Source organism: Canis lupus, chromosome 2 (genome assembly GCF_003254725.2).
Source record: "Canis lupus dingo isolate Sandy chromosome 2, ASM325472v2, whole genome shotgun sequence".
Classification (NCBI taxonomy): Eukaryota; Metazoa; Chordata; class Mammalia; order Carnivora; family Canidae; genus Canis; species Canis lupus.
The window spans coordinates 83,930,101-83,949,331 of NC_064244.1; the positions used below are offsets into that span (position 1 = coordinate 83,930,101).

At 59.0% G+C, this 19,231-nt stretch overlaps 1 protein-coding gene across 2 annotated transcripts in view; it reads right to left on the bottom strand.

Annotated features, from left to right (window-relative positions):
* Positions 1-1,999: 1,999 nt before the first annotated feature.
* Positions 2,000-19,231, bottom strand: part of PEX14 (peroxisomal biogenesis factor 14) — a 138,532-nt gene continuing 121,300 nt past the window's right edge. For both annotated transcript variants that reach the window (XM_025451115.3, XM_025451116.3), the window contains 5 exons: positions 11,207-11,292; positions 8,115-8,217; positions 6,840-6,937; positions 3,473-3,564; positions 2,000-2,852 (listed from right to left, as the gene is read on the bottom strand). In XM_025451115.3, coding sequence (XP_025306900.1) covers positions 2,405-2,852; positions 3,473-3,564; positions 6,840-6,937; positions 8,115-8,217; positions 11,207-11,292 — 827 coding nt within the window. In that variant the 3' untranslated portion in view covers positions 2,000-2,404. The remainder of the gene's footprint in view (positions 2,853-3,472; positions 3,565-6,839; positions 6,938-8,114; positions 8,218-11,206; positions 11,293-19,231) is intronic.

Genomic DNA, 19,231 nt, shown 5'->3' on the forward strand with positions numbered 1-19,231 from the left:
CCGGGGCCTGGGCACGAAGGATTAAGTAAACTCCTGGGGATCAGGTTGTCACCTGCCTGCCCTTCCTCCTTCCTCCTCCGGGGGCTGCGGGGAGCGGTAGGGGAGGGGAGGGCAGGGGCGGGGGGGGGGGGGGGCGAGGAGGGGGAGGTGGGGGCCCAGACCCAGGGACGCTCCTCAGCGCTCCCAGCAGAGGGCGAGGGCAGGAGGGAAGCCGGGGGAGGCCCACACCACTCGGCCCACTGGGCGGGAGCCCCCCGAGCCCCCCGCAGACACGATTCACTTCCAGGGAGACAGCAGGCCGCAGGGTCAGGCGGTGGGGGGGGCTTCTCATCTTTATTAAAATAAGGGGGGACCCGCGGCCTGCGCTCCAGCCCCTGCTGTGTCCCCACCTCCGCAGCCCCCGACCTGTGCTTGCGCGACAGCAGGTCGCAGGAGCAGGCCCACCGAGGGGTGAGGGGCGTTGGGCTGTGGGCGAGCGCGGGGCCACGGGGGACGGTGGGGACCCTCGGCTGCGGGGCCGCCCGACCTCCTGGGGCTGGGGCCGCTTCTTTCCTAAAAGACACTTTACAAAACTACACTGTCACTGGGTCTAAGAACCTTCCTCCTTCCAGGAAGGCCTGCGGGCGCTGCCTGCTGCTCACTTCTGCCCCTTTCCAAATATTTTTACCTTATTTGGATGAAATGCATTATTTTTCTAATGAAAGGCTTTTTTTTCAAAGGGCTGTTTTCTCTCCGTCCAGCAGCTGCCTTTATTAGGCAGCGCTCACGCCGTTTTGGGGAGGGGTTTTTTCCTCCCTGAAACCTCGCCAGGCCGCTGTCCTCCAGCGCGGACACGGGAGCCCGGGACCCGCAGGGCAAAGGCCTCCAGGTCCGTCCCCGTGTGTGCGCTGTGGGCCGGGGGGCGGCGAGGCCCCGGGAGCCCTGTCCAGGAGTTCCCCACCCCCCCCGCCCCCCGCCAGGCTCCCTGCCCTCTGCTCGCCCCGTCTGGTGCCCCCTCTGCAAAGCTTGAGACCCCGTCAGAGGCGACAATGGCCCCCAGCCTTAGAGCTGACGGGGAGACACCCTCGGCACCGTGGGGACCAGGGGCTCCCGGGTACTGACGGGGTGGTGGCGGGCCAGCGCGGGGACCGGGCCTCCGGCCTCTGCTCACTGGTCTGGGGTCCGCCCGCCTGGCTCTCCGACCCTAGGAGCCCTCGCCCAGGACAGGATGGGACGGGCTGGTTGCCCCCGCAGGCTGAGCAGCCTGGCTCCTGGGGGGGCAGTAACGGGGCAGAGGGGACTCGCTATGCGGGGTATGCTCAGTCCGGGGGAGCGTGTACTGGGAAAAGAGACGGCAGGGATGTGACAGGAGGTGCGAGCCCCGGAGGGGACACCGGAGAGCCAGGGGCCGGACCCCGAGTCGCCGTCACCCGCATGGGGCCCTGGGCCACGGGGCCAGCCAGGAGTCCGCAGCAGCAGGTGGGGGGCTCCGAACCCCTGGAAGGGCCCAGGGGGGAGGACACGTCCTCAAGGCAAAGCAGCCGCAGTGCCGAGCATCTGCCCCGGGGCTCCGGCTGGGCGGGCGGCGGGCACGGCATCCGCGGCCACGCTCCCTGCACCTGGCGCCCGCCGGGCACCTACACGCGGCCCTCCCCACGGGGCTGCAGCCCGGGCTGGGAGCAGGGGCTCCTGGGTGCAGGGGCTCCCGGGGGGAGGGTCGCGTGCGTTTTCTGGGCACAGCGGAGCTGCCGTGAAGGTTCCAGAGGCGGGGAGGGCGAGGAGCCGGGGAGGCGGACGAGCAGGACACACGCTCTCCCGGGAGCACACGCGTCCATTTAAGGAAGGGGAGCTGGTCACACTCACCCCAGGCCCAGATGCCGCGGCGAGGTCCCTTCCCCGCTGGCACCAGGAGGTCGCCCCGCGGCACGGGCACCGGGAGCAGCTCGGGACATCGGCCTGGGCAGGGCTCACCCCCTCCGGGCCCAGGGCGCCCGCGCACACAAGGAGCGGAGGCAGCAGGTAAATAGTGACAACTCGTATTTATTACAATTATGTACAGCAGTAGCGTCTAGCGGGGCACGTTCCCAGGCGGGCAGGCGGGGAGGCCCGATGCCGGCAAGGGGAGGCGAGGACCAGTGTCGCCGCAGGGGCAGCGGAGTCGCGAGGCGGAAGCGAGGCCGGTGGACGGGCGGGGGCGGCCCGGCAGCAAGGGCACGGGGTGAGGCTTCTGGAAGCGCCGATCCCGGCCCCTGGGAAGTGGGCAGCAGGGGCAGCAGCAGCCCCCGAGGGTCAGGAGCCAGGTACTTAGACTACCTCTTGTCATGCAGGTGCGAGGTCGAGGTCGGCAGGTGCTCGGCGACCAGGCCCCCGCCTCGAGCCCCGCAGGTGAGGGGGCTGCCCAGGGCCTGCCGGGAGCCCCAGGCGCTCAGTCCCGCTCGTGCTCGTTGCTGGCGCCCTCGGGCCGGCGCAGCTTCTCCACCTGCTCGTTGATCTGCCCGTCCCCGCCCCGGCGGTCCTCCCGCTGCACCCCGAGGCAGTCCTCCTCGTCCACGTGGCTCACGTCCTCGTCCTCCTCGTCCTCCTCGTCCTCCCTCTTCTCTTCCTCACCCTGCACCTCCATCCTCACCTGGCCCTTCACGTCCAGCACCCCCTGGCCCTCCTCCTGGGGGCCCAGCAGGTGGTAGGCGGCCGTGGAGCCCTCGGGGCTGTGGCCCTCCTTCACGGGCGAGGACGACGTGGACTCGTTGCTGACAGGCGAGATGTCGCTGCTGCTGTGGTGGTTGGCGGCAGCGGGGCTGGAGGGTGATGGGGACTTGACGGGGATCTGCCAGGATGGGATCTTCGGGGCCGAGGGGGACGGTGGGAACTGCCTCCTGACATGGGGGACAAGAAACAGGCGGTGCCGGGACCTGGGTCCTCCCTTGCAGAGCCCCCCCCCCACCGCTGCCACGCGGGGGACACAGTGACACCCAGGCCCCCAGGCCCCTCCCTTCCCCTTCAGAGACCAGGCCCTGGGGCGGCTGCGCAGAGCCCCCCACCCCCTGCAGGGCGCCTCCTCGGGGCCAGGCCTGCCTCCCCTGGGCCCCGGCCCGTGGGTGGACCCCCCTGGTTCCTCGCGCCCGGGAGCGGGGTTGGGGAGAGGGTGGGCGCCTACAGGGAGCGGAGCCTGGGGTGGAGACCGGGGCCCCATCTGCCTGGTCTGTGGCCTGGGTGGGCGCGGGAAGGCCCGGCCTCGGGCTGTGGGGTCGGTGGCCTCGCGACCAGCAGGGTGACACCACCGCACTTTGCTAAAAAACCTCCGCGTGCAACACTCAGCAGGGAGCTTGGGTCTCTGCTCCTGCTTCCTGCCCTGAGCGGCCAGCCGGGACCGAAGCTGATTCCATGGGGACCAGGGGGTCAGGTCCGCTCAGCAGGGCTTGGGGGCGCGCGGCGAGCAGTCTGGGCCCAGCTCCGCCCCCCCAGCTGCCCCCCGGCCCGCGCCGCCCCCTCCTACCGATTTAAGAGCAGCCCCTTCAAGGAGTTGATCTCTGACTTGAGCTCATTGATATTCTGCGACTCCAGGATCCAGTTGGTAGACGTCGTGGCCTGAGGTCAAAACACGGGAGACGAGGGTCAGAGGGGGGCCCCCTCCCGCCCCGTGCAGCGCTGGCCAGGGTGGCAGCAGGGGCCGCAGGCTCTGGGGGCTCAGAGCGTGAGTGCCCCACGCGGCAGCCCGGGGCCCCCGGGGACGGCCCTGCCCCTGCCCCTCAGGAGCCCGCCCACCAGGCACCCCAAACCAAGCGTGTCCACCTCTCCTCCCGGACGCCATCAAGCAGCCGTGACGTGTGCGGGGGAGTGAGAAGGGTGCTCCGACCACACAAGTAACAGCGACGGCAGAGCCTGTGTCGTCTTCCAAGAGACGCGAGCCTCGTGTTTGCAGCAGGAGAGTGTGGGGCGACGCCGCGGCGGGAACCATGCCCGGCACGGGGTGGCAGAAGCACACCGTCCGCCCTGCGGCCCTCCGTCCCCACGCATGTCGGAAATATCTCGTTTAAACTAATAAAGTAAGTGAATCCCACGGCCTCACCACCCGTTGCGCGGATGGCATCGGGCGGCGCCCACGGCCTCCGGGACCGCAAGCCCAGCCCGCCTCCCTGCGCTCACGCCCCGAGCGGGACGCCACGGGCGGTGCGTGGAAGCCTCGAGGGGCGAGCCCGTCGCCACCATCTTCCCAACGCCATTCGCTTGGCTTTGTGTCCGGGCCACGTTCCGGCACTTGTCGCATTGCAGACTTCCATTGTCATCGTATTTGCTACAGTGACCGGTGATCAGCGACCATGACTCGCTGGCAGCTCCGATGACGGCTAGCGTATTTTACTTCTGTTTTTTGGCAATAAAGTACTTTCAAAGTCGGGCATGCACATTTTGGGGGCGTAACGCTCTAGCGTCTGCAGCGGAGTCCGGGACAGCATGAACGTGACGTCTACGTGTGCGCTGGGAAACCAAAGAAGTCAAGCGCCTCGCTGGGCTGCGGCATCCGCTCGGCTGGGCCTGGGAGCAGACCCGGCGGCCCCGCGGCACCTTCCCTCGCTGCCGGGCGGCCCGAGGCTCCCGCCGCGCCCCGGGCTGCGCCCCGTGATCCACAAAGCTGCGACAGCGTCGGCCCCGCCACCACCCACAGCCACTGCTGCAGGAGGCTCCGGAGGCTCCGCAGAGAAGGAAGCTGTCCCAGGACCTAAGGCCAACGGCCTCCCCGAAGAGGACCCGCGGGGGAGCTGCCACAGCGCCCCGCCCGCACGGCCGTCCCGCAGACCCTTCCCCCTGCCCTGCACCGTTTCCCACACCTTTCTGGGGCAAACCTTGGTGGGACAGACAGAGGGGAGAGTCCCAGCGGCGGTGCCCCGGACGCAGCTGCCGGCGGCCACGCGGCCTGTGAGGGTTTCTGGGCCAGTTCCAGGCACGAGGGGCCCAGGCATGAGGCCCTGCACCCACCAGGCCGGAGGCTGGCCAGGAGGCTCCAAGGCACAGAGTCGTCGTGCGGGGCCCTGGCTTCCCTAACGCCTCTGCCCCGGCCTGACCCAGAAAACCTGAACCGTGAGCTCAGGAGAAGACGGGGAGGCCCAGGCCGGCGGAGGGCAGGGGCCCTGGACGTCCTGGCCGCCCGGCGGGGCCAGTGGCCGGGGGGTCCTGGAGCGAGTGCACGCGGCCCCCGCCCCCCGCAAACAGCAGTCGCCGTGCACACGTCCCCTCGGGGTCTCCCCTGCAGACCACAGACAGCGCAGATCCGGGAGCCACTGTTCTGGCTTCTCAGAGACCCCGAAAGCCACAGCAGCCCATTAACAAGGGAGCAGTTTCCACTCACCGGCCTACAAAGGACTCAAATTTCCAAACGCATATGGTGCCAGATGCCAGGATTTAGAAATAAAATCTGACATCTGGGGCTTTTTAGCCAGTCTCTTTAAAAAACAGTTGTAGAAAACTCCCAGCCTTCGGTTTTATGTAGGTTTTTTAATTACTTAACGCTCTTCTTTTTAATTTTTTACAGTGCTGCAGTAGGAGCTTGGAAGCCAGATATAAAAACTTACATTACAGCTGAGAAAACACAGCTCTGAGTCTCTGGTTTATGGGGAAACCAAAGTCTTCACGCATGTGGGTTCAGACAGCACAGCAGTGAGCCCCGCTTCAGCGCGGGCGAGGCCAGGCGGGGCCCCGCGGGAGGGCCAGCACCCCTGTGCACGCAGGCGCCGCCCGGCACAATCTGGGGCCCCCTCCCTTCTTAAAATGCAACATGTGGTCTTAATCTTGATGCTTAAGGTCTGCAAACAGTTTTCCAATTTCCGGAATGGCTTCTGGCCATTGGCAGGCCACCGCTCCCAAAGATAATAGGTCGGGGAGGGGGGGGGCGTCCGTAACCAGGCCTTCCCGGCTGCTTTACGGGCCGCCCGCCCACGGGGAGCACGCACGGTGGCTGGCTGGAGGTGGCCCCGGGCAACCGCAGCCAGCTGAGGAGGAACTGCAGGCAGCACCTCCGTGTGGGGGACCCAAGAGGCGATTCTTGGGGGCCCTCTTCACAGGAGTCACCCCAGATTCCTTCGGAAATGGAAAGATTACTGTTTCCCTTGGTCTTCTAAATACGAAAGATTTGAGCTCGGGCTCCCATCTGGTTCTGTGCGGGATGGGGCTTCTCCCGGGAGAACCACTCAGAGGAGGTTCCTTACGGGGCTGCAGAAACGCACCCCCCCCCCTCCCAGCGCTCCCGGTGCTCCCGGCACATGCGGCCGGTGGAGGAGGTGCCCCCACAGCTCCAGCTCCAGCTCCAGCTCAGGGACGGAGGAGGAAACTAAGCCTCAGCGAGGTTAAGGAACCTGCTGTGCTCACACAGCTCGCTCACCCGTGGCCCAGGAAGCCGGGTTCGAGGGTCTGTGTGGCATGGACCTGCCCAGGCAACCCCCGCTGGTGCTCCCGCAGGGAAGTCTGACTTGCTGAGGCCTGGCCTGGAGGACCTGCCCACCGCAGCAGAGTTCACCCAGAGCCTGGGCACCGTCCCCCCACCTCCCTGTTGCCTGGACTTGCTCTTGGCGATGCCATGACCTGTGGCCTAACGTGCTCGTGGAGACCACCCTGTGTCCACACCGACCACCTCCCGAGCTCGGGCGTGCGTTGCCACGGGAACGGAGGCCCCCAGGCAGAGCTGCTTCTCCTCCCTCCTGCTAGGAGGGGACAGGGAGGCGGTGACCGCCTCTGCAGAGGGCAATGGGGGCCCCTGCTGTGTAACGGGCAGGAGGACGCAGGGGAACCCCGCACAACACAGTGGCCTGGGCCCCAGGCCCCACAGACCCTGAGCAGTGGGCCCGGATCTGGAGAGGGTCAGGGAGAAGTACCTTGGCTGCAGCCAGTTCGTGTGCGAGCTCCTGGACTTTCTGCTGCTGCTGAATCAGCAGCTCCTGGACAGACGCTAAAGTCATCTGTAGCTGAGTCACTGGGAGGAGAAAGGAGTCGCATCTCTGTTAAACGACACACAGATTCCTCCCCTCCCGGTCCATACACCTACAGCTGCTGCATCTAACTTGTCTGCAGGCCACCCCCCCCGCCCCCCGCCCGGCGCCACGCACGGCATCTCCGCGCTCCGGGCCAGGTACCTGCACCGAGTCTAACCTCTCGCATCCCCGCTCCATCTTTCCACTGGGCACGTGTCCGTGGCCAACAGTGTACCCGTCCTGAACCTCTCCCCTCCGATGACACGTGCTTATGGCTTTGGTGCTGCCCGCACGTCAGCCCCTCACGGGGTCCCTGTGGAATGCTTGGGCTCCCCGAAGCCGGCAGGAACACGCCTCAGGCCTGCGATCCTGAGGGCCTGGAGAGACTACAAATCCTGCTCTCCTGCTGCTGGCCCCTCGCTGCCACCCGCACCCAACCCCGAGGCTGCCGGAGCGCCCCCGGGTCACGGGGTCACGGGACCGAGTCTCCTTGGGCCCCCGCATCAGCCTCCCCAGGGCAGACACATCCGAGTGTTTCCGGGGCCTCTGCAAACACACCCCAGGGGGACAGACTCCCGCCTGGGACACAAGTTCTGGCGCTCGCCTGAGTTTTTAGATTCAGAGCCTCCGTCTAGTAAACAAGTTTTTAAAGAGGAAAAGCCACCTCTAGTGCGACAGGTCCCAGCTAATCTGGGCCATCGCTGGGGCACCGGGTAATGAACGCCAGCCCCGTGGAGTCGATGACAGAGGAGGTGGCCGGGGTCCCCGGAGCCGCAGTAATTACAGCCTTTCTTGACCTTGCGTTGGATTCTTAGAGGGAAGGGGGAAAAATCACTGAAAACCCCCCTGAAAACCTCACAGAAGCAGAAATTAAAAATGAACTTTACAGCCCTTAGAAAGGCTGTCATTTTATTCCCCTTATTAATATTCTGAGGTTGGGAGCCTTTCCGTAAAAACATAATTAATTGAGGCCGCGCCGACAGTAAACAAGCAATTTCAAATTAAACCGAAATGACGGCGGCTTCATTTGCAAATGTGAACAGATTCTCAGAGCAGATAAATGAAGTCACCACATAAAGTGGAGCCGGGGGGGGGGGGGGGGGGGGGGGGGGGGCGGGGCAGAGACGGGGCTGCTTACCAAGGCTCCGAGGGCGACTTGATGGAGTCATTAATCTTTACCTGTCTGTGCCACGCTGCCACTCAGCTCCGAGAGGCTCGCCTCCATCCTCTCCAGGTGCTTCCTGTCCTCTCGGCCGCCCGTGATGAGGGGGAGCAGGTATCTCTATGAGGAGCAGGCTGGGCGTGAGCCCCCAGGCGTGGGCGCTCGGGGTCACCCCAGCAAGGTCTGGGATTCTGAGCACCCCGATCCCCCCGGCCCTCTGGGCTTGGGAACCCGACGCAGACACCGCGAACGCGGTACTCGAGTCACAAGGCTGATTAAGAAGCTTCATAAGGACGAGGACCAGGAAGTAGGGACAAGTTAAGGTCAAGTTGGTCTACTTTTGGTCCTTTTATTTAATTATCTCAATGATACTACGTATATTTCTATAACAACAATAACAACAACAAAAATTTGAAGTTCTGCTTTAAAAGTTGTAAGATGGAAGTGTAGACGGGGATACAAGACCCGAGCCACAGGTGGCCTCAGGGAGGGGCGGAAGGCACGTTCCCGCTGTATACTTCCCTGATCCTTTAGGCGTTCTGAGCCTTGCGAAATGAATTATCATTCAGAGACAAATGAGTAAAAGAAAATAAAAAAATTATTGGAGAAACTGTATGGAAATCCACAGATTTCTGGGCCACTGGTCCTTTCACTAGGGAATAACGTAAAGTATTCCGAGGCCATCGAAAGAGGGCACACCTCAGTTTTTTTCTAAACCGTGCCTTGAACCCTCAGAACCAGTGTCCTTCGGGTAAGAGCCAAATGCAGTCAAATGCCCCCGGACACAAGGGCAGAAGCTGAAGACACCGACCCCGGGGAGAAGGAAGCGGACGCCACAGGGCAACCAACAAGGGGGCCCGGAATCCGGGAGCCCAGGGCAGGGCGAGGGTCCTAGGACATTCAGAAAGAAGGCAAGGGGGACGTGGCCGGTAACCGGCTGCCTACTTTGAGGTGGGAAGGGGCAGGCGGCGGGCAGCAGGGTGACGCTGGAGGCCCGCGTGACGCTACTCGCGCTTCCCTCTGAAAGCTCAGGACATGGCGCCTCTTGTTTCAGAAGCGTGAGCCCGGTCCCAGCTTTCTCGGGGTGCACCGGAGGCAGCACAGCCCGGCTGGCAGGCGTGGTGACCGGCAGGCGGGCCCCAAGCCCTTGGCTTTCCTAATCTGTTTAGGGCCCACATGGGGAAAAGAAAGACGGCAACTTGTCCTTTGGGGTTTCTGTCCTGGGGAAGGAGAGGGAGGGCTCTCACGAGGGGTTTGCGGAGAACTCACTTCAAGAGCGACTCCTGAGTGGAGATCGTTATTCAGCAGACACAGAGAAGCATCTTCTATTTTGCAAAGTGCTTTTCAAGCACCGTGTGAGTTATTACCCACAACTGAGCCGAAACTCATCCAATTTGCAGCCTTACACTCCAGGTTGAAAGGTTCCTGAGATTCTTACGTGTAACAAACTACAAATTCTACCTCTGAGATCAAAAAAGCCGAAGGAAGGAGCACACACGCCAGCTGCCCCAGCCTGGGTCATTACGTATTCATTAGATAGTAAGGTGGTGGCTCTTACTGCTTCTTTAATTTAAAGAAACTAAAGAAATTCTCGTCAGCATTGCAACAATCTTTCAATGTCTCTTTTATTTTTAAGGCCAAGGATAAAGATCAGAGCTTCGTGGCAAGAACCGAAGACACCTCTGCTTTGCTCTGACGGGAGCTGCGCTCCACTTCCGCTGGACCCCGGCCGTCCGAGGGGGCCACGTGATGACTGGGCCCCACTTAGTAGAACTGGGACGTTATTTTGAGGATTCTATCTTAGCATTTTATTCTTCCCGGCGACTGTACGCAGTTAGCTACTTGGAAACAGGCTCTTCGTACACAGGGTAATGAGGGGCGTACATCGGGTCGCGGGAGAAGCCCCAGGACCTAGGACATTTTGCTTCGGGATTCCTGACATGGAAATTTCCAATTCCAAGAAGAGACGTTGCTCTGAAAAAATCATACTCTCCTACCCCGCTGTCACTAGCGTTTGCACGAAGTCAAAAATTAAGAATCCCAGAGCACAGTGTTTAAACACGTTTCACGTACTAAAAGTTACAATGGTGACTGAATCTGGGTGTTCATTTGGATTCTTTTTTTTTTTTAATCACCAAATAAGGGATGGAGTTGCAGGTGGCCTCAGGGGGAAAGAGGCCTTCTCTCCGGGACCAGCAGACGGCAAGTCCTCCGGTCCCTATTTTACCTTTTGTCTCCGGGACCTAACCCGGCTCTGCATCTTCCAGAAAAGACTCACTTGCTTCAAATCAAAGTGAGGATCTGGTAGTTCGCATCTGGCCAGTATTTGGTACCAAGGGAGTACACGCTCCCGTCATGCCTGCAGCTCTGCTGTAAGCAGTGACGTCTGGGATCCTGAGGGCTGACTATGAAGTTTGGGAAAAAATAAACCTAGGGATTTACACAGACGCCAACAAAATATATAGGAAACAAAAACAGAGCCCATAAATATGATGATACTGAGATTCCAAAGCCAGTTCCAAATACTTGAGTAGAATAATGGCACATAGAGCGCTTCCTGTGTGCCGGCACATGGCGCTTTCCGAGGGTGCGCTGGCCCTTGGAGCCTCACAGCGGCCTCGTGAGACCGGTACCGTTGTCCCCACTTTACAGATGGGACCACCGAGCTCCTACTAAGTGGCCGAGTCGGGATGTAACGCAGCAGCTGGGCTCAGTGTTCCTGCTCTCAACTACCTTGTCATTCTGTCTCTTAAAAACGTCCTGACTACTCAGCACGTGCAAGCACTGTTCTAAGTCCTCGACGTGGCCTGCTGACCGACGGGCCCCAGAGTCACTGCAGCGGGGGCTCTGAGGTGCGACACCCAGGGCAGCAGGTGCGCAGGGTCTGAGGTCACCAAGGGCACCCATTCAAGCGGGGGGCAGGTGTAGACTGAACTGGTGAACCGGGCGCGCCCCCCTCCCCCCCCCGCAGAAACCGTGCTCACTCGTGCACTCTGCCTCCACACGGCCCCTCTCCTGCCATCGTGCCCCAGGGCTGAGCGTCTCGACACAGGTGAACCTTGGGACCGGGGAGAACGGGGTCGGGGGACACGGAGGGGGGCGGACATACCTTGTAGAGCTGGTGAAAGCCGAACACGATGCCTGTTGTGATGACGGCCAAGGCCCCGTAGTCTCTCCATCGGGACCCCACAGGGCCTGAGGGTGGGAGCAGAGGCAGGTCAGGAGGAGCATACGCGTCTCTCCCGGGCAGGGGAGAGCACAGGTACCGCCTCCTCCTCTCGAAGGATCGGCAACTGTGATGCGGCTGCACAGGACAGCGGGACAGTCGGGAACAGCGCTCCAGGGACGCCCCGCCTCAGCCGCACCCCTACCGCGGGGCAGTCGGGTGGCGGAGGCGTCCACACTTGGGACCGAGGGTGCAGTGAGGCTGACTGAGGCTGACGCAGACACAGGTCCCCAGGCCCTCCCTCGGACAGGGAGGAGCAAAGAGCCACCTCAGAGCCAGGGGAGGGACAGGAGGAGGCTGCATGCTGTTTGCAGGACCACATGAGGCGTCAGCTGTGCGCCCGACAGGGTCAGGGGCCCCGGAGCGTGTGGCGGCGAGGCCCGGTGCCCTGTCTGCTCCGCCCCGGAACCGCTGCAGGACGCAGCTTACAAGTGACCGAACAAGATCAGTGCAGAGACTGCTCGAGGAGGCCCAACAGGTGGGGCGCCTGGCGGGCTCAGCCATATGACTGCAACATACGACCCTTGACCTCGGGGTCCTGACTCGAGCCCCACGTCGGGTGGAGAGAGGACTTCAATAAATAAGATCTTCAAGCAACAAGAAGGCCCAACGGGGCCATGAGAGTGGGGGAGGGCGGGGGAGGGAGCCAGGGGCCGCAGAGCCTCGGAGGAGGCAGATGCTGAAACATGTGGGGTCCCTGGGCCAGAGATCCAGGCAGGGGACGGCAACGTGGCGGCGCAGGCTGACCTGCGCTCAAAGGACAGAAGGCGGCCAGTGTGGCCCGAGTGAGCCCCTGGGCCTACCCAAGAGGAGAGGCCAGCAAGAACAGGGAGGGTGAGCCAGGCGGGAGCGGTGGAGGGTGGAGTGGGGGTGGAAGGAGGTGGGACACGCCATGGCCGGGTGTGGAGCGTGGCCAAGGAACCAGATTGTGTCACAAGCAGTAGGGTCACGGGAGGCTCTGAGCCCACGAGTGACCCAGTCAGCTCTGTGCTCAGGGAGAACAGCGTCAGGGACCCTCGAGGGCAGAGGGGGGCAGAGGTGGGGAGGCAGCTGCTGCCCGGGACCATGGAAGGTAAAACAAGACAAGACAGGACGAGAGGCTGGGGAGAATGCGTGCTGCTGCCGTGGGGGACCCGGAGTTACGCGGGAGCAGGCCCCCGGCCCGGGGCTCCAGAATGCCACTTAGTAGATGCCCCCACTGCCGAGTGGAGTTCCGACCCTGCAGGAGCACAGCGGGGTTTGTTACCTCGTAATCTTTCCCACGGACTGTTTACAAGGTGCCTGTGTGTCCATAATCTTCTCTGACGCTCTGCCTCCGCTCAAGGGATCGGTCGTGGAAGGCACTGCCCACCGTCTCCACAATGACCGACACTGCAGGACACTGGTCAGTCTGCAGAATCAGACCACGGTGCCCGTGCCAAGTCATCCAGGAGGCACCCTCTCTACTACGACAAGGGAGCTGGGCTCCGGACGCGCATTTGGGAGAGAAAAGGTGAAGCAGGAAGAGCAACCCAAACTTCTTGAGAAGAGCGCCACTGCTCTCAGGGCAAAGCCCACAGGACGCCGTGTGTCCCAGCCTCCTCCTCCCACCCCGTGCCTGCAAGCCCCCCAGGAGCCCCCCGCGTCTCCTGACCAAAGGGAAGCAGAAGAGGGACCTCCTCCAGGCTCAGCAGCAGGACGCAGGCCACCAGGGGATCCAAGGGGCCAAGACCTCCCAGGGGACGGGGTGGATGCTCCCTCCTCCCTGAGCTGCTGAATCGGGTCTTAGGAGGCAGATGTGACAGTGATGCAGGGGCCTGGAAGGGTCTCGCGTTGGCCACCTGCCCCCACTGCCGGCACAGCCTGTGGATCCCAAACCAGCCTCCCGAAGTGGCCCAGCCCTGGACTCTCCTGCACAAACTGTGATCAACAGGTGGTCTCTCCCTCAGCCCTCAACTCCCTTTCTTTGTTTTACAGCTTTTGAATCAGCCGATAGACGCATGTGGTCCAAACAGCACGTGGCTCCGTCAGTCTACTGCCAACAGGCTCCTCCACCACAAGAGCCACTGGAACAGCCTCCCATCCATCCCGCCGGAGGCTCTGAATGCACATGTGAGGCAACCCCGACAAGCACCGTGTCCCTTCTGCTTCCCTACTTCGCATCCTGCTTTCCTCATAGCCGTGTGGCATTCCACTCAAGCTATCCTCCCACTGATTTCCGGCCTCTTACTATTCCCCAAGGGCCGTGTACATACGTCATCTCACGTAAGTGTTTGAGCGCACCTGTACACGTGAACTCCTAGGAGCCTGGATCGGAGGAACGTGCAATCTGTAGTTTTGAGAGATCCTGTCAGGTGGTCCTCCGGGGAGCTGAGCCAGGCCGCCCCCACCAGCCACGTCCGAGAGTGCCCATCCCCTCGTGGCCACTCTAACACCACGGGCTCAGCCACTCGGACTCCGCCCACACCAGGTGGAAAGGAGTACTTCGCGCCCACTTCACGCCCATTGTCATTTGCATTCACCTCACTGTGCGTGGGGCCTGAGCATCTGCACTGCCACGGCCCTTTCGGCACATTGTATGTGACCCCTTCTCTTCTCAGTTTCTTTATCAATTTCATCAACTCATAGAAAGTTCTTATATAGCTGAATGGAGTTTCAGGAGGCAGAGGCGACAGTGATGGAGGAGCCTGGACAATCAGTCTGTGACAAAAATCCTTCCCCGTATATTTTTCTTTTGATGTGGTGTCTGCCTATGGTGTCTCCTGGTGTGTAGCTTTTCCACGTTGTGTATAAATGTGTCCATCTACTCTCCCACGGGCTCTGGGAAGTGGGTTATGGCAAGCCCGGACCTCCTCATTCCCTCCCAGGGTTGTGCAGGGACACTCAGGGTCCCAGGAACTGCCTCCAGAACACAGCTCCACTGGGGCGCCTGCGTGGCTCAGTCGGTTAAGCGTCTAACTCTTGATTTTGGCTCAGGTCATGATCTCAGGGTCCTGGGATGGATGGAACCCGCTTGAGAGTCTCTCTCAAGTCTCTCTCCCTCTCCCTCTGCCCCTCCCCCATCTCCAAAAAGAGAAAGCTCCTTTCTGCTGCTCTGCTGTAGTGAACATCCCCATCCTACAAGCATCTATGTGGTGTTACGTGAGCACCGCGGCTCACTCAACCCAAAGCTCTGAGACCCGTGACACAGATGGACCTCTCACCCTGACCCAGCGGAGCCAGGAGGCTCTGAGTCCTTGGCAACCTTCTCATTGGTCTCATTCCAAGCCCACGCTGCTCCGAGTGCTCTGATGCAACAACCAAGATCCAGTACAAGCTCATTTTTAAGAGGAAAAGGTGGAGATAGAGTAACCCCGTCACTCTTCAAGAGACTCAATGGTCAGAAGAGCTTCCGTCCACACCCAGCACACCCATCTGTGCTGTCAGAGTCCCCAGAGACAACACCTTCAAGATGGGCATGCGTCCAGTATATCGTGTTCACCACTGACTTCTCAAATCCCCACTCAATACCCTGCAAGGAAACAGCTGCAACAGGGCAAGAAACCGGACCGGAACCCAAAGTGTTCCTGGGTCCTTCTTTCCCGCAGTGTATGGCGTCTTGGGAAGCACAGCCACTCACCGTGGGTACTGGAGCCGGGAGGCTGAGCAGGTGCCGGCAGTTCAGGGGTGCGTGAACTGGAACCCCCGCGACAGCTGCTGCCACCTTCCCAGAACTCTGACCTCCTCAAGCACCAAGCAACACCTGTGGCTCCCTGCTGGGCGCACCCTTCGCCCCCCGCACTGTGGCTCGTCCCTGACATGCTCACGTTAAGAACATTTTATTGCCCCTTGGTTTTCATTATTAATGAAAAGGGACCAGAATGATCTTTCCTAAAGTTCAGAGAGTCTATAAAGACAAGAAGCTGAAATGCCATTTTACTCGTTTTGGAGATGTGTGATACAATTCTGTCTTGTGGCAAAATGAAAAAAAGAGAGAAACTAAGATAGAGGGAACTCTGACCTGCCGCACACCTTTCAAAGGGTAGCCGAGCAGGGCGACTGAGAAAGCACTCGGTGTGATCCCAAACTGGCTCAAAGCCCCAGCCCTGACCACCTGGAGTCCTCTCTGCTGCCCACCCTGGGGCCCATCTTTGCCAAGGCCAGTGCAGACCCCCACGACGGAATGGAGAGCAGGGCACTGGGTGCCCAGGCTCCCCAAATGTCCAGAATTTTACAGTCAAGAACAGAGACCAGACCAATCACTTTTCTGCTCTTGCTCGGAAATAAAAGTAGTGCAACGAATGCGCTTTTTAGAAGCTTCAGAACCTCGTCTGGAAGCCTGTGTACAAAGAAGACAGGAAGCCTGAGATCAGAGATCCCATGGTGGTTGGAGCCACCAACCCGATGGCCCCCAAGGATGTTCCTCTCTTCTTACCAAGCGGGCCACTTGACTGAGGACGGCAGAGCTTTGCTACGTTGGAAGAATGGAGGGACGGTGAGGTACTTACTGCTCAGATTCCAACTGTCCCCAGCGCGTCCCCAGCAGGCACGACACTTTACCAAGACCGCATTGCTGGCATCTCGCAAAGAATGGAGAGACCGTCAGCCACCCCCCAACTCCCCCCCACTCCCGGCCCCCAGGCACTGCCCCCTGCCTCAGGCTGCAGCAAGGTCAGAGGGCAAATCGCTGCAGGGAGAAGAGCACAGGGCTCTTGGAAACAAGGCCTCCTTGAACCTCCCAGGCACTCTGTCACTAGCTTGAGCTCATATGGTCTTCAGGGAGGTCTGTCGGCCCAAAGGGCCGGGGTTCAGGCGAATCCACGGTGAAAGGTGCCCCGTCAGAGGGCGGGAGACGCATCCCCGTGGCTCCTAAACCATTGGTGAACACAACTAAACCGACGTTACTCCATTCTTTTAGCCAAACCTCCACTGACCAAAAGAGCCTGAGCCAGCAGGCGGGAACAGACATCAGGGAACATGGGCGGCCCGGGACTCCCACCACGACTCAGCAGCGGTGAACCCGAAGCTCCCAAGTCACGGACCTGGACTCACTGATACCGTGGAAATCCCACGATCGAGGAAAGGTTCATGAACCATACAGAGCTGGCAACCGCACAGACGCGTCCTGCTGGGAGAGGGAGGAGACACTGGCGCGGCCCCGCGGAGGCGGACGGCCTGAGCGCCGGGCGAGCCTCGCTGCTGTCCCCTCTGCACTCACCCACCGGGCCTGGACTCCACGCGCTGCCGTAGCTGGCTGCTCACATCAGCCCAACAAGCCACCCTGAAAATGAAATAAGATGGGCTCTTCCACAGTGAGGTCCTGGAAAAAAGCCAGCCTGCCAAGCCAGTGCTTGTCACAGCATGGAGTGGCGGGGCTAACTGCATGTATGGACCCGCCGGTCATACAGCAGAGCATGGCTGGCAGCGGCCGCAAGGACAGACCGACCAGAGCACAGCGACCAGAAACACGACAGCTCTGCTCAGGACAGATGCACCTGGGCAGCGGTGAGGCAAAGGCACCACAGACGCCCCACAGTCGTCACCTCTGAAAATTCAAGGCCTCTCTTCACACGAACACCACGTGAAAGACAATCTTGCCACTTCTCTTGGGCTGCGGTGCTGCAGGCAGCGTCATCTTTAGGCAGGAAGGACACTGATGGTCATTACCCTCACAGATTAAAATACATGTGCTCAATTAACCTGTAAGAATTCAGAAGAGTCCAGGAACAGACCCAGGCTTATGTAGTCAAGGGACATTACATACATATATATATATATATATTTTTTTTTTTTTTTTTAATGAGGAGGCCCAGGTACTTCTATGGGGAAAGGATAATCTGTGTAATGACTGTGCTGGTATAAGTGGAGTGCCACAGGGGAAGAAGTGAATCTCAACCTTCACCTTGCACAAGCATTAACTCCAAACGGATCACACTGTGAAGCCAAGAAGCAAAAGCTCTAGAGCTGCTGTAAGAAAACAGAGAAGAAAATCATTGGGGTGGGCAACCGCATCTTAAAATACAAAAATAAGCCATAAAAGTGGAGAAAAAGAATAAAATGGACATGATCAAAAGATTAAATTGGGGCTTTTCAAAAGACACTGCCAAGAAAACAAAATGGAAAGTTACAGACAGGGGGAAATATCTGCAAAACATCTATTTGATAAAGAGCTACATCCATAGAACTCAACAATAAAATAGAATTTAGAAAAAAGCGTGAGAAAGACTGGAAGAGATGCTCCATGAAAGACCTACGAATGGCCAATATGCACACGGAAATGTCATTAGTCATTAGGAAGATACAAATTAAAAGTACAATGAGATTCCATGATGTACACATTAGAACGGCTAAACCTAAAAACGGAGAAAACCAAGTGCAGACAAGGATGTGGAGCGTCTAAAATTCTCTTGCGTTGCTGATGGGAATGTAAAATGGTACAACCACTTTGTAGGAGAGTTTTATAATTTCTTACAACGTCAAACATACACCGAATGTGTGGCCAAGGCAGTCTACTCTCAGGTATGAGACTAAGAGAAAAGGAAGCACGCATACACACAAAGGCTTGGACCTGCACACGAACGTTCACGGCAGCATTTTTCTTAATAGCCTCATACTGGAAATCCAAACAACTATCAATGGTCAACGGACAAACAAACTGTGCAGTCAGTAACAGGGGTTCGCAAACTATGCCCATGTGGCGAAGCCCTGCCTCGGCCTACTTTTATTCAGCTGTGAATTCAGAATGGTTTTTATATTTTTAAAGGAATATGAGGAAGAGGAGGGTGGGGGGAGGGGATAGGTCACAGAAGCATGTGTATTTACAGATGTCTGTGTGTGTGTGTAATTTGATCAGTATTATATATATATATATATATATATATAACTTTTTTTTTAATATTTTGTTTATTTATGAGAGAGAGAGAGGCAGAGACACAGGCAGAAGGAGAAGCAGGCTCCATGCAGGGAGCCTGATGCGGAACTCGATCCCGGGTCTCCAGGATCACACCCTGGGCCAAAGGCAGATGCTCAACCGCTGAGCCACCCAGGCATCCCTTATATATATCTCAACATGGATCAGTCTCAAACAAGGAAAAGAAACCAGACACAACAGACTACAAGCTACATGATATCATTCACATGAAAATTTCTGAAAGGCAGAACTTTCATGACCCAGAATAGATTGGAGAGAGGACTGGTGCAGGGGGCGCAAAGATGCTTCCTGGGGTCGTGGGGATTTTCTATATTGTGAATGTAGGTGTCGGTGACATGAGTTAAATGAGTTACAATTTGGGAACTCACCAAACTATATACTTAAAACTGATTTTTTTGATTAAAAAAAAATCCTTTTTTGATAGATTGTGTATTTGAGAGAGAGTGTGCGCACGCACGTGAGTGCACACGCACACACGTGGGGGAGGGGCAGAGGCAGAGGGAGAAGCAGAACCCCATGAGCAGGGAACCCGACATGGGGCTCGATCCCAGGACCCCGAGATCATGACCTGAGCCAAAGGCACATACTTAACCAACTGAGCTGCCCGGTGCCCCTAAAACTGATTAATCTTACTATGTATAAATTATACTTCGAAAAAGCTAACTAGAAAGAAAAAAATTAATAAAAATCTAGGAATATAAAACTGCCATAAGACCTAGCAATTTAACTCCTAGAGATCTATGCAAGAGGACCGTAAACATACATCCACATCAGACTTGCACACAAAGGCTCTTAGCAGTGCGACTCAGGTCAGCCAAAACTGGAGACAATCTAAATGTCCGTCAGCTGGTGAACTGCCAGACACAAGACAGCCTGCCCCCCCCCCCCCCACAAAAGAAAGACAGCCTGCCCATACAGTGAGTGCTCTTCAGGAATAGGCAGGAAGTGCTGCCATATGCCACCACATGGACGAACCTCAACTGTGCTCAACACAAAGGAGGCAGGTGCATGGGACCACA